The sequence below is a fragment of the Pistacia vera genome, unplaced genomic scaffold (assembly GCF_008641045.1).
Source record: "Pistacia vera cultivar Batoury unplaced genomic scaffold, PisVer_v2 Contig160, whole genome shotgun sequence".
In the NCBI taxonomy this organism is placed as follows: Eukaryota; Viridiplantae; Streptophyta; class Magnoliopsida; order Sapindales; family Anacardiaceae; genus Pistacia; species Pistacia vera.
This window is the reverse complement of record NW_022195685.1, coordinates 1,495,032-1,509,745: the sequence shown is the minus strand read 5'-3', so window position 1 is coordinate 1,509,745 and position 14,714 is coordinate 1,495,032. Positions and strand designations below refer to the sequence as shown.

Below are 14,714 nucleotides of genomic sequence, written 5' to 3'. Positions count from 1 at the left end.
TTATACTACTCTCAACAAGCACGTCTATCAATTTGCCAATGACATTCACAAGTGCGTGTCCTGGGCCACTTCTCTTTTTCCTATTTCTCAATCTTCCATGACCAAATATGTTTGACCCTTTTTCCCCTATCGTTTGATTCGAATCAAGTTCGAACTCACTATCATCAATGTCAACCGGTCCTTGATCGGAAGAAGTGAAGTTCTCCAAATATGGCAAAGATGTGTACGCATATCTCTCTATGTCAGTTTACTTCTCAAATATGACTTCTTAAAGCTCCTTGTGAGGAAGTCATTTGTGGAAGAATTGCTACATCTAGAGCTGGGCATTTGGGACCGGGTCCAAAAACTAGGTCCTATCTGGCCTGGTCCCAAAATCAGACAAGGCCTAAGGAGGAGGGCCCAGTCCCAAACACTTTTGATTTTTTTTTAGCCCCTTAGATAATTAATAAAACCCCCTATAAATTTTGAAATAAACATAAATTGTAGGGGTTAAAATAAAATTTTAAAAAATTAAAAAAATTTGTTTAATAACTACACTATAAATATCCCCTAAATTTCTCATTTTTTCCACACCACTCAACTCTCATTCTCTCAATCTCTCTACTCTCTACTCCAAATCTCCAATCAAATTCTCATTCAATTTATATTTATATTTATAATTTATAATTTATAATTTATTCATATTATTTATTTATTTATTTATATTTTTCTATTTTTTGATGTCATCTTATATTCATATTATTATTTAATTTTTTTAATTTTAATTATTTATTATTTTATCATAAATTCATAATGAATTCCCGAAATGATGCATTCGGAGGATCATCCCCAAATGAGTTTTACGTTCCATCCACTGAAGAAATGGAAGGGCTCAATCCATTTTCACCTTTTCCTCCAGAGACAGCAATTGCAGTTCAACAACCACATTCGACTAAGATGAGGTGTAGCCAAACACAAGCGAGCAGCGACTCAACGGGCACGGGCATAACCCAACCCCCCGACCGTCAAAGAGGGTCGTGTCCGATGTATGACAACACTTCATCAAATCAAAATGGCCAAAGACAAATGGGGAGGGAGAAGAATCGTGTGGGGTATGTAACTTCTGTGGAACCATTATTGGCGCTGAGAAGGGGACTTCAACGATGCGACGACACTTGGAGAAGAAGCACCCCCAAATAATGCAGCTGTATGGTACATCTTCAACCAGATCAGGTAGGCAAATTCAAACTCAACTTAATTTTAGTCTACAATCCTCAACTCTCTACACATGGCAATATAATGCACATGTTGCACGAGAGGAAATAGCAAGATTCATAGTTGCTAAGGACTCTCCCATTTGTTTATCTAAAAATCCTTATTTTATTCACATGATTAAAATTGCATTTTGTCCAGCATATACCCCTACTAGTAGAAGTACAAGTAGAAGAAATATACTAAAACTTTATAACAAAATAAATAATAAACTTAAAAACAAATTTCAAAATTTTAGGAATATACCTATTGCACTTAAATTAGATATATGGGCTTGTAGATCAAAAACAGATTTTTTAACTATCATAATACATTTCTTATATCATAATTGGGGTTTACAGCAAAAATTGATGGGTTTTAAACCATTATATGAAAAACATAGTGTTGACACTATTTATTTTACAATTCTTGAAGTTTTGCAAGAATATCTATTAACTGATAGAGTTGTAGTGCTAATACTTGATAATGCAGTTGCTAACACTACGACAATCTCTTTATTTGAAAAGAGACTGCATCCGCGTGGTGAAGACAAATTTTTTCACCAGAGATGTGTTTGCCACATCATCAATTTGATTGTTAAAGTAGGTTTAGATGCTATACATTCGAAGATGGAGAGGGTGCGCGTAGCTATTGGATTTATCATCGACGGTAGCAATAAAAGATGGCAAGAGTACGTCAAATATTGTAAGCAAGAGGACCCACCAGTTCAACCTTTGAAGTTATCTACGGACATGCCTATCCGTTGGAACTCCACTTACTTGATGTTGGAAAAACTTTGCCAACTGCAAGACAAATTACATATTTCGTCAACCAGAAGAACTATCCAGAGGAAGTTGTTAGCTATGATGATTGGGCGTTTGTGAGCTTTTTTATTCATTTCTTAAAAAAATTTATGATTCCACTAATACATTAAGTGACATTTATTATCCGACTACTAATTTAGCGTTAGATATTTTACTTCAAATTTCTAAAACTTTTGCTAAATATTGATATAATGACGTTTAAATGGAAATTATTTCAAAGATGGAAGAAAAATATGAGAAATATTGGTTAGATATTCCATTCTTATATGTAGGGGTGCAATCGAACCGAGTAGCTCGTGAGCTACTCGAATTCGACTCGTGACGAACTTAGCCTCGACTTGTCAGAAAACAAGTAGTTCATGAGTTTGAGCTCATCTTCAAGCTCGTGAAAAATGTCGAGCTTTTCGGGCTTGATTCAAACTGCTTGCGAGCTTCTGAGAAACTTGAGATGTCATTCAAGTAGGAAAGCTCATGAGATCGATCAGTAAGGCAAAGCTCGCATATTCATATTTGCCCTAAAATCTGAAATAAAGTCATTCGGCTGAAAATAGAGACATTCAGCTACTCACCTCTGCCAAAACACACCGCAAGATCTGAGACACCACCATTGTCCAGCCTTCATTTAGCTACCACTGACCAGCAACCAGCTTCAACTACTACCGTCCACCGTCTTCTTCCCTTCTTCACTTCTATTTTGTTATTTTGTTAATGTTATGTAGGTAAGCAAATTGAGCCTACTACTATTGTTGAGTTTATTGAAACTTCTTTAGTTTTCTTATTTGGTTGCTTCCCTTCTTCATTTCTTATTATGTATATGTTTCAGGGGAACTAAGATCAATTAGAAGCATTATCTAAGAAGCTCAAGGCAAAAACTGTTAGAACAGAGGCTCCTTCTCAGTCTATTACTGCCACAAGGTACAGTTTCCTTCATATTTATGTTGCTTGAAGATATTGGTAGCTACCGATATATCTAGGAAAGTTCATACCTGTTTGGGAGAAACCAGTACTCTTCGTTAACCCGGATGGTGAATTGGATTTGGGTTTTATAAAAGGCATCAAACTCTTGTTCTGTCTTCTAAACTGGTTCTTTCTAAATGATTGTAATGATTAGTATACTTGCTTTCATATAGAAGCTAGGTATTTGAGTTTGAGTTGCGAGTGTGTTCTATGATTACTTTTGAGTTAGAGATTCTGCTGAAAACTTTCTTATATGATGATGGCATCTTTATCCAAACTAATTAACTTTGTAGAGGTCTTAAAGCTTGATGATGATGGGATCTTTGTAATTATGATCATAAAGTGTCAACTTTTTTTCAAGTTATTCAGCTTTAACTGCTTTGAACGATTATGATCCACAAAGTGTTCTACCCATTTTAGCTTTTCTTCAGTTTAAAGTTGACTGAGATTCAACTTTGGATTGTTCTACCCATTTCAGCTTTTCTTGCTCACTATGTTGGATGCTTCAGTTTAAAGTTGATTGAGATTCAACTTTGGATTGTTCTACCTATTTCAGCTTTTCTTGGTCATTGTGTTGGATGCTAAAGTTTGACGTGGAAATAGAAATACATACATAAAGCTAGCATAGTATCCCAGACAGAGATGGAGATAGGAAAGGCATGTGAAGAAATTACAGAATTAGAGCTAAAAGAACAAAAAGTTTTGCTAGTTGTGATGAATAAGTTGCCTCCATAATTAGTACTTCCTTCTTTTAATGACTTTTTTGTAGTTACTTTTCTTTTTTATTCTTTTTAATAACTTTGTGTAGTTGCTCTACGCTTAACCTTTTGATCCATAAAAGCAGGTGCTTTCAAAAATCCTTCATATCAGCTCCTATTTTATGTATAATAATAATGTATCTAAATTGAATTAATGTTTTAATTATGGTATTGTATTAATTAATCAAGCTCTGGCCCTGCTAGTCTTTTCTCTAACTGTAACCTATATTTTCTTCCGCCAACTTTGTAATGATATTGAGTTGGTAAGACTAGAGGTATCTTCTCTTCCGCTAAAGGATCCCCACTGCCATATGATTTTCATATTTTGATTTAGACAACTTAGTTTTAATGATCAGAAAGAATCTAACTCTTTCTACTGCCAGTTTACCTTAGATGTTTGTTTTTGCTAATCTACTAGTTCCTCTTGTTTTTGCTTTTCCCTACACATCAACACTTGGTAACAAACTCTATAGTTCAGTGCAGATTTCATTTTTGTTTGTGGGGACTGAAATATTATTTTAATTGGCTTCGTTGGGTTTCAGTCATCTGTAGTTCTATAGTTTGCTAGAATGGTTTTTGGCTTACTGTTTCTGACTTTATATTCTTTTTGTAGAGGGATTTGTTTATTCCAATGGAGCATATGTCATTCCCCCCCAATCGAAGCCACCCTTCCACTTCACGAATGCAACTAGTAGAAGATATCTTTGAAACCTGGTCTGATGACGATGCCACACCCGCAGGCACACCCGGTGATGGTGTTAATGCTTCTACCCCTCGTACTAACGAGGAGCAAGTTAATCATTTTCAGAGGAAAAAGAGACCAAAGACATCAGCGGTTTGGAATGAATTTAAAGAGGTAGTTCTACCGGATGGTTCTACAAAGGGAGAGTGTATTCATTGTAAGGCAAAGCTCGCAATAACGGAGACCAAGAGCACAACTCAGTTTGCAAGACATTTGAAATCATGTTTGAAGCAAATAGGTAGTCAGAGCCAAACACAATTGTTTTTTCGGCCAGCTAGTTTAACAGATGAAATCTCAATGTAATCTGCACTTGCATTTTTAGATGCTAAGTTTGATATGAACAAGATGCGGGAACTAGCTGCTAACTGGGTGCTCATGCACGAGCATCCATTTACAGTTGTGGGGGAGGAGGGTTTTAATATGATGCAAAAATGTGGCATGCCACTATGGGAGAAGATAACACGTACTGCTTTGAAACAACATTGTGTGACTGTGTATGAGATACAAAAGAAGAAGTTGGTTAATTTGCTTAAGAGTATTAACAAGATTAGTTTGACAACTGATATATGGAATTCTTCTAATCAGAAGCTTGAGTACATGGTTCTCACTGGACATTTTATTGATAATGATTGGAAGTTGCAGAAGTGTGTGCTCAATTTTGTTCATATACCGGCTCCTCGACCTGGTGTTGAGATTGTTGCTGTTATTCATAAGTGTTTAATTGAATGGGGAATTGAGAACAAGGTGTTCAGTATCTCGGTTGACAATGCTTCAAGTAATGACGCGGCAATCAAGATTTTAAGAGAGAATTTAGGAAGAAACAAGAAGCTAATGTGTGGTGGGAGGTTGTTTCATGTGCGGTGCGCAGCACACATATTGAATCTCATGGTTCAGGATGAGCTTTCCCAAATTAAGCCCATCATTCAAGACATGCGTGACTGTATTTTGTATGTCAAGCAATCAGAGACTAGAGTAATTATGTTTTTAGAGATTGTTCATATGTTGCAGTTGCCCAAGCGGAAACTCATACTTGATTGTAAAACGAGGTGGAATTCTACTTATGAGATGTTGGCACTTGCAATTCAGTATAGAGATGTGTTTCCAATGTTAGTTCAATTGGATAATAACTTTACTTGTGCCCTAATAGATGAAGATTGGGAAAAACTTGAGAAAGTGTGTGAGATTTTGGAAGTCTTCAACTTGGCAACTAATGTCATATCGGGGAGTGAGTTCCCCACTTTTAACTTATTTTTGTAAGAAATTGTTGACATAAAAGAGTTGCTAGATGAAAAGTGTTCTAATGATGATGATTTCATTCGATCAATGGTGGGAAAGATGAAAGAAAAGTTTGACAAGTATCAGAGCGTTGATGTTTCTAACTTCCAATGGCAAGATTGGCAAGAAGAGGAAGAAAATGATTCCATGGAAGAAGATGATGACGCCAAAAGAGAAGAGGAAGACGAAGAATGAAGCCTGAAACACTTGTTTTGTATTTTCTGTTTTCAATTGTTCTTGTTTCTGTTTTATACGCAAGAACTAATTTTCTTTTCTTTTTAGATTGTTAATTGTTGTTTGAATTTTCTAGTTTAGTTTGTAAGGGTGAGATTAGGTTGTAATTTTTCATATTATTCCGTGGAAATTTCTAACACAGTGGGCACCATAGAATTGCATTTGTTTTACAGATGATGATAATGAGGAAACCAAGGAATGGGTGTGCATGATGTTGAACGAAAATCAGCCTTCACGAAGTAATCAGGGAACTATCTCGTACCCTTTAATTGTGTTTTTCTATTCCTGAATTATGCATGATGTGACATTGGGGACAATGTCATTTTTAGTTTGGGGGTGGGAAAATTTGAAATTTTGTTTTGTGTTTAGGTTTTTTTTTATGTTTTGTATTGTTGTTGCCAATGATGAATTGCATAAGTCTATGATGAGAATATGATTGTTGAGATTTTATTTATGGAAAATGTTAAGCATTGCTTCAAGTTTGGGTTGGTTGATTAATTTTTCCTTTCTAGAGGTATGTTGAGTGGTTCAACCATCATTTTCATTTTTTTTCGACATGCTTAGAAACTTTGTATGTGGTTAGATGAAGTCTTGATAATGTGGGTGGACTCTAGAACTTAGTTAAGAAGTGTTTGAGGCAAAATTCTAGGAATATACATTATTGAGGAAGTGATTTAGGCAGTTTTTCGGAACGTTTGAACCTTTCCAGCCGACCATGAAATTTTTTCCCTAGTCACCCATTGGAGCCTTATGAAATCATCACTGTCCTATTCTTCCTGTTCAACTAAAAATGCCCAAACATTTCACCTAAACACGTGTCACAACCTTTAAAAGAATTCTGAACCTAAGGCAAACACAAAAGAGTTTGAAAAGTTGTGTGAGATTTTGACGAACCAAAATAACAAGTTTGGGGGTCGCAAGAAGGGCAAGAAGAAGGGGTAATTAACCTTAATAAATGGATGTTGTTTCTTTTTTTTTAAAAAAAAATGAAATAAAGATAAAAAGAAATAGAAATTGAGAGTTTCATCTCAGAATAAAAAAAATAATAATAAGAATTACACATGTTGAGGTTTATAAAATGGTTGACACCATGATCGGTGGTTGAGAAAGAAAGCGAAGATTGATGTTGTTCTTAGTGTTTGCTTAAAGGAAACCGAGTTCTCTTACTTTGTTTATCTTATCCTTTTCTTTGGAGCCCACTAACCGAGCCTAACGTTACAAGCTTGTAAAGACTTTTTGATCCTTAGTGATGTCTAGTTCTCATTAGTGGAGAGTAGTTTGATACTTAGGCTTATGGAGTCAACCACCATTTGATAAACTTTACATTTCTGCCTAAAATAATCCGGAAAGTCGGAAGGTGGACTGAAGTAGGGATTACCTACTTAGGAGACCGATAGAGAAAAATAGTCAATCAACTTACAACTTCTTGGAGTGTTAAGCATTTTCCAGTAATAATGTTTCAACAATTTTTGAGACTTGTATAAATTCTAGGTAGTTCTTTGTGTTTGATTTTGATTCTAATTTCTCTCATTTCATTTTCAATTTTGTTGTCTTTTTCCATTTGTTAGTTGTTTTCTTTTAGTCGTATTTTGTACCTGATGCTCGGGGATGAGCATATCTTAAGTTTAGGGGTATTTGATAATCCTAGGATTATACTGTTTTGTTTAGGCTTTTTGGCCGGATTTTGGATACTTCTTATTTCTTTTTCGCCTGAATTACAACTTAATTGCATATATTTTATGTTTTAGGCCAAAACGTGCAGTTAGAGCAAATAATGAGCGGAATTGAGTTTCTGGACCCAGAAGCAAGCGAATCTCACAATTCGGGGAAGTTCTGAAGCGGATTTGATGCACTATGAAGCTTGTTCCTATTGGAGAGCACCAAAGATTGAAGATTCAAGCAAGGAAGCAAGTGGAGGGCAGTTCTGTAATTTTAGAATTGTTTAAAAAAGTTCACCGCAGCGAAGTACTTTTCGCCTCACCGCAGCGATAAACTCTCAGGATAGATTTAGAATTTTAAACCAACTCGTTGCCACGGCGAAGAATATTCTTCGCCGCGGCAAAGTCTGCAAGTTTCAGTTTTTCAAAACTGTGTGTTTTATTTTAGGCGAAAGTTTTAGGTTTCTTTTGGACCGACTATATAAGTGAGACTTAGCCATTTTAGAAAGAGTTCGACATTTTTGTGAGAAAGAAGAGAAGATTGGAGATTGAACTCTTTGGAATCATCAAATAGGGAAGATTTTGTTCTCTTTTCTTAATTCCAACATGTTGAATGCATTGTTTACTATTTTTATTTCTATTTGTGTTAATTTTAGTATGAACTAACTTGTTTTGGGTTAGGGTTTTGATGTAATTGGGATTTTTATGTTTAATCAATAAATTGATGTTGCCTTTACATTCTATTGCATGGATTGTGTGATTATTCTTGTTCTTATTGAATTTACTTGTTGAACATGATGAGACTGAGAAGTGAATCATGTATTAGCTTCTTAGGGTAATTGCCATTGTTGTATTGAACGCTGGAGATAGGTTTGAGAATCAATGAAATCAATTTAGGATTCCATTTAGCTTAACGAACTTGAACTATTAACCTTCAACTTGTTGGGTGCGGAAGCTTAATAAGGAAAAGTAGGAACACATAGCCTGAGAATGCATGTTTTACACATTAAGGAGTAGGATTTATAATCCGTGCATGTGAGTGTAGAGGTAGCATAATTCGTAGATTAATTCATAAAATCCTAGTGAAGTCAAAACCCTAACCGTTTGTTTTAATTGATATTTCTCTTAAATTAACTTTGCTGTCTTTAATTAGTTTTCACTTTAGCTTAATTTTCTCCCGCAAATCCAAACATTTTTCGGTTTCTCCAACTTGACAAACAACTAGGAAAATCAGCGCTTAACAAACAATCCTTGTGGGAACGATACTCTACTTATCACTTTATTACTTTTTGTGACTAGTGCACTTGCTACACATTGCATGTTGTAATTTCAACGCATGAGTGATTTCTGAATTGGATGTTGAAAGCCAATTAGTGACGACGGAAAAGTTGGCATATAACAATTTGCTTTTTAGTTTATCCAATAAATTGTGATACCAATAACTCCTTATAAAAAGTGTTAGTTATTTCAAAACATCATTAAATGTTTATAAAATTATTATTGACATGTTTTTTATTAAAATAGAAAACCCTTTTCATGTTACACATATTAGTAAGTTCAAGAAATTTAATAGAAAAGATGTTACCTTTTTTCAGCCTCAAATGTTTTTTACTTAATTATTTTGTTTGAGTTTTGTTGCATTTTTGTTTTCTAAAGTAAAGGAAATGGTATTGTTGTCACTCACATATTGATGATGAAAAATTAGCCTGGCAGAAGGCTATTGATGAATGGCTTCCTATTACTTCTTTAAGAAATGCAAAATGGTAGTATTCAGCTTTCCACAATATTACAGTGCTTTGTTTACTTCTTGCGGCCTGCCCCCAGAAAGAGAAGATGATTGAAACATGCTTTTGGGACTCTGAAAGTGAATGTTTTGGGTTATGTCTATAGCTCCTATTTGTAATATATCTTTATATTGGTTTTTATGTGACACATTAAATGATATTGCTTATGGGATAATTCAGACGCATTTTTCAGTAACATGATTTCTATTGCAAAGACTGACTAGATATGTATCTTATGGCCCTAATCTTTTAAGTCTACATATTATCATGGATCTTCCAAAATCTGCTATAGATATTTTTTTATCCAATAATTCTTAGTTTAAACCATAGTTGTTTGCTACCAATTTCAAGAGCGATGGAAGAAAAACCATGCAACCTTTATTCGTTCAAGTAACAATATTTTCAAGGCATTAACCATATTGTCTTTATTTAATTGGTGAACTTATGTGGAAAAGAATGACTGATTCTTTATTTAATTTAGTTGATCTTCTATCAAGTTTTTCGGCTTAGTTATCCAAGCATAAGCTGGTTTGTTTTTCAGTTTGACAAATCTATATAATATTTTGCTCAATAGAAAACGCATGGCTCGAGCTCGAGCTCGGCTCGACTCGGCTCGTTTAATATATAATCAAGTCGAGCCGAGCCAAGCTCGAGCCATGCGTTTTCTTAGACGAGCCGAGCTCGAGCTCGTGAGCCAAAGCTCGAGCTTGAGCCCTTCGCTAATGCATCCGAGCCGAGCTCGAGCCAACCACTACTCGGCTCGACTTGGCTCGTATGCACCCCTACTTATATGGATTAGGTCTTGGTGTAGATCCTATGTTTAAATTATGCGTAGTTAACTGTATAATTATTGAGATAGACCAACATTTAGGACATGATTATACGTTTTATTTGACTGACTTTAAGCAAAAATTGGAAAGCCTTTTTTCTTTATATTAGAATAGGTACAATGGAAGTGGAAGTGGAACGTCCAGGAGAGACAATCAGGACCCTGATGCAGACCTCCATCAAGGATCGAGCAAGTGGACGTATATGGAACATGGCGGAAGTAACAGCTCCAGCTCGTACATACATGGACCATATGAGCTGAATCACTACCTGCAAATGGACATGTCCTACATGATGATGAAGGAGAAACGTGAGATGGATTTGCTTCAATGGTGGAACCAACATGAAAGTCAATTCCCCATTGTAGCCCAAATGGCACGTGACATTTTATCTATGCCGGTTTCTACAATTGCATCTGAGTCAGCATTTTCAACGAGTGGCCGGATTGTTGAAGACAAAAGTTGCTCTTTAACCGATGAGATGATTGAAGTGATAACGTGTTTACGGGATTGGATTCATGCAGAGAGAAGACTACAACAACACCCTGAAGATCCCGAACTACTCGAACTCTTTAGGAACACAAATTTTAATGATTTAAATATTGTTGACGATGAAGATGAATAATTTAATTAAAAAAATTTATTTAATTGTTTATTTGTGAAGTGTGATTGTGTGAATATTACATTTATGTTAAAATTAACTATTATTTTATTAATTTTTAAAATTAATTAAACTTTTAAAAACTTACTAATCTACCCCTGAAAATTACTAAACCCCCTTACAGAATTTCATTTCGCCCTTAAAATATAAAAAAAGATAAAGCGGAAAAAAGAAATTTTGCAGGCCCATAGGACCGGTCCCTAGGTCCTAAAATTGCTCATGGGCCTGGGATCCCATGAGCGACTAGTCTCAAATGGGACCAGTCCCAAACAGGCCTAAACTCGGGCCCGCTTGGGACCGGTCCTTGACCAGCTCTAGCTACGCTTGTGGGTTTTGCTGGTAATGACAAACAAACATACATTAATATCTATTAGTCCCAAAAAAATGCGTAAAAGTACGGTGTCATAGATTAATATGAATTTAAAATTTTTAAATTTACCTTGATATATTCTTGCCAAACCTCTAAGGGACATGTTAGAGTTTGGGACTCATGATCCCAATCGAAGCCCGTGTGTTGAAGCAATTTTCGCCATGCTTAATATACTTTTCTCAAGCGAAAGCACTTAGAGGATGAATGTGTGACGTTGAGTCTCTTCCTAGCCAATGATGATAAATCACCCAACATATTCTGGTAATCTACTGATTTAATTGAAGTATCGTGGGAAGTTTTTCGCACGCTCAAAAATTTGTGGGTCATCTCAGCAGACCAGTTGACATTATCGCTCATGTAATAACAGTACGGTGAGAACGACAACTAAGATTGAGACATCATAATAATTAGCAAACATATCTCCAAAAAACATACGCACATTTAAACCGTATAAACTAAACATAGATAAATTGTTACCTGGTTCGATCCAACACTACTTGAAGTCGTCAATGTCGGGGAAGCTATGGGCAGAGTTGACCAATATAGTGTATGACAGACTCCAAGTCTGGAAGAACATCGAAACTTCTTCTTTTGCCGAAAGTAGTAATCAATCCTGCGACGGTGGGCCAAATTATGCTGACATTTGTCATATGATCGTAATTTGTTGTTACGATCAAATTACAATACCAAATCTGCAAAATAAATATATAAGTTAGACAAATCCTAAAAAAAAATATTTGGAATAATGAAACAAACACAAATCTTTTCTTTTTCTTTATTTTTTCCCAAAAAAAAATTTCTCCTAAAATTTATCCATCTCACTGGCACACAACACTCCCACACCCACTCACTTTTCTTTTTTCTTTTTCTTATTTCCTATTACTCCCCCTTTTCTTTTTCTTTTTTTTTCCCAAATCTTTTTTCTCCTAAAAGTTCTCCATCTCACCGCACACACGCTCACCACCACCACCACCACTCAACTCTCGATCCCTCACCACTCACTTTTCTTTTCTTTTTTCTTTTTCCTATTACTCCTCCATTTCTTTTTTCTTTAGTTTTCCCATCTTTTTTTTCTCCAAAAAATTCTCCATCTCCCCGGCACACAACACTCACCACTTACTCAACCCTCTATCGGCAAGCCACCCACTGCATCAAATTCTGCCAGACTAGTTGAACCCATTTTTGAAGAGAGTAAAATGAAAAACATGGCTAATATCCTCCTCATATTTGATGATTCTAAAACTCTTAACTTAAAAATTACAGTTAAAAAAGAGAGTTCAAGCACTTACGGATCTAAGTCGAAGCTGAGATAAATGTGAAAAGCATAGAGATTTGGCAAAATAGTGAAGATCAACTTGATTTGAGCTTCGCAAGAGGTTAAACGACATGGAGGAGGAAGAGATTTTCGATGCTAAGTGGGAGGGTGGCCAGTGATGGTGGTGGTCACGAGGATCGTGTGCAGGTGGTGTGGAAGCCTTAAGTGTGTGGGCTTCGCAGAGGTTGAGTCGTGAAGGAGGAAGAGTAATTTCGGTGCTGAGTGGTGGCTGAAGACGGTAGCTAGCGATGTTGTGAATCAATGCAACTGCCACTTTTGGGAGGGAGTTTTAGGGGAAGGAGAGCTGGAAGATCTTGGGTTTGTTTTTTAATCCGTGGAAGACGAGTTTTAGTGGTGGTTGTAACGAAGAAGAAGAAATGAAGACAGAGTGTGATAATCCTAGGATTATACTATTTTATCTAGGTTTTTTGGCTGGATTTTGGATACTTCTTATTTCGTTTGTGCCTGAATTGCAATTGAATTTCATATATTTATGTTTCAGGCCAAAATGTGTAGTTAGAGCAAATACTGAGCGGAATTGAGTTTAGACCTAGAACAGCGAATCTCAGGATTTGGGGAAGTTCTGAAGCGATTTGAAGCACTATGAAGCTTTTTCCTATTGGAGAGCACCAAAGATTGAAGATTCAAGCAAGGAAGCAGCGAGGGTAGTTTCATAATTTTAGAATTGTTCAGAAAAGTTCGCTGCGGCGAAGTTTCTTTCTTCGTCACGGCGATACTCTCGGGATAGATAAGAGTTGTAAACACTCATTGCTGCGCGAAGTTTGCAAGTTGCAGTTTTTATTAAAATTGTGCGTTTTAATTTTAGGCGAGTCTTAGGTTTCTTTTGGACCGACTATATAAGTGAGACTTAGTCATTTTAGTAGGGGTTCGACATTTTTTGGAGAAAGAAGAGAAGATTAGAGATTGAACTTTTTGGATTCATCAAATAGGGAAGATTTGTTCTTTTCTTTATTCCAACATGTTGAATGCATTGTTTATCATTTTTATTTCAATTTGTGTTAATTTTAGTATGAACTAACTCACTTTTGGGTTAGGCTTTTGATGTAATTGGGATTTTAATGTTTAATCAATAAATTGATGTTGCTTTTCTATTGCATGGATTGTGTAATTTCTCTTGTTTTTATTGAAATTACTTGTTGGGCATGATGAGACTGAGAAGTGAATCATGTATTAGCTTCAAAGAGTATTGCCATTCTTTTATTGAACGCTGGAGATAGGTTTGAGAATCAATGAAATCAAATTAGGATTCCATTTAGCTTAACGAACTTGGAACTACTACCCTTCAAATTGTTGGATCGAACTTAATAGGGATAAGTAGGAAAACATAGCCTAAGAAGGTTTGTTTTACACATTAGGGAGTACGATTTATAATCCGTGCATGTGAGTGTATAAGTAACATAATTCGTAGATTAATTCGTAAAATCCTAGTAAAATCAAACCCTAACTGCTTTGTTTACTCGATATTTCTCTCGAATTAGCTTGTTGTCATAATTAGTTTTTAAAGTACGTAGTAAATTTTGTTTTAACTTTAGCTTGTTTTCTCCTGCAAATCCAAACATCTTTCGATTTCTCTAACTTGATAAACAACTAGGAAACAGTGCTTAACAAGCATCCTTGTGGAACGATACACTACTTATCACTTTATTACTTTTTGCGACTAGCGCACTTGCTACACATTGCATGTTGTAATTTTCACACGCATCAGAGTGTGAAAAAAAAAAGAAAGAAAAGAAAGAAATAATAAAAAATGAGAAAGAAGGAAAAGAAAAAACTACAAATGCTAGCCCCACAGACAGACAACGATAAAAAAAATGTCAAGAATCAAATTTTCACAATAGATTTTCTTGAGTAATAAAACAAACACAGATTCTAAAAATTGGATTCGAAATAGATTACAAATAGTAAACCAAACACACCCCTCATTGTCATCACACACCTTAATTCTAATAAAATCAAAACATAATCTCCTCATTAGATATCTTAATAACTGCTTTAAATCCTTAAACCAACAAAATCAAAACATATCTTCTACATTAATTATTCTTTTACAACCCTCAG

At 35.4% G+C, this 14,714-nt stretch overlaps 1 protein-coding gene across 1 annotated transcript; it reads left to right on the top strand.

The window, feature by feature from the left end:
* The first annotated feature begins 4,451 nt into the window (after window positions 1–4,451).
* LOC116125112 (zinc finger BED domain-containing protein RICESLEEPER 2-like) lies at window positions 4,452–5,768 on the top strand. The gene is made up of 2 exons (XM_031410831.1): window positions 4,452–4,749; window positions 4,834–5,768. Exons 1-2 carry the CDS (start codon window positions 4,452–4,454, stop codon window positions 5,766–5,768), a joined length of 1,233 nt encoding a protein of 410 aa, XP_031266691.1.
* The last annotated feature ends 8,946 nt before the right edge of the window (window positions 5,769–14,714 follow it).

Bases quoted from the DNA above. Each gene is read 5' to 3' on its own strand.
- LOC116125112 (XM_031410831.1), top strand. From the start codon at position 4,452: ATGCAACTAGTAGAAGATATCTTTGAAACCTGGTCTGATGACGATGCC. The intron at 4,750-4,833 runs GTAGTCAGAGCC...TTGCATTTTTAG, and splicing joins ATCATGTTTGAAGCAAATAG to ATGCTAAGTTTGATATGAAC.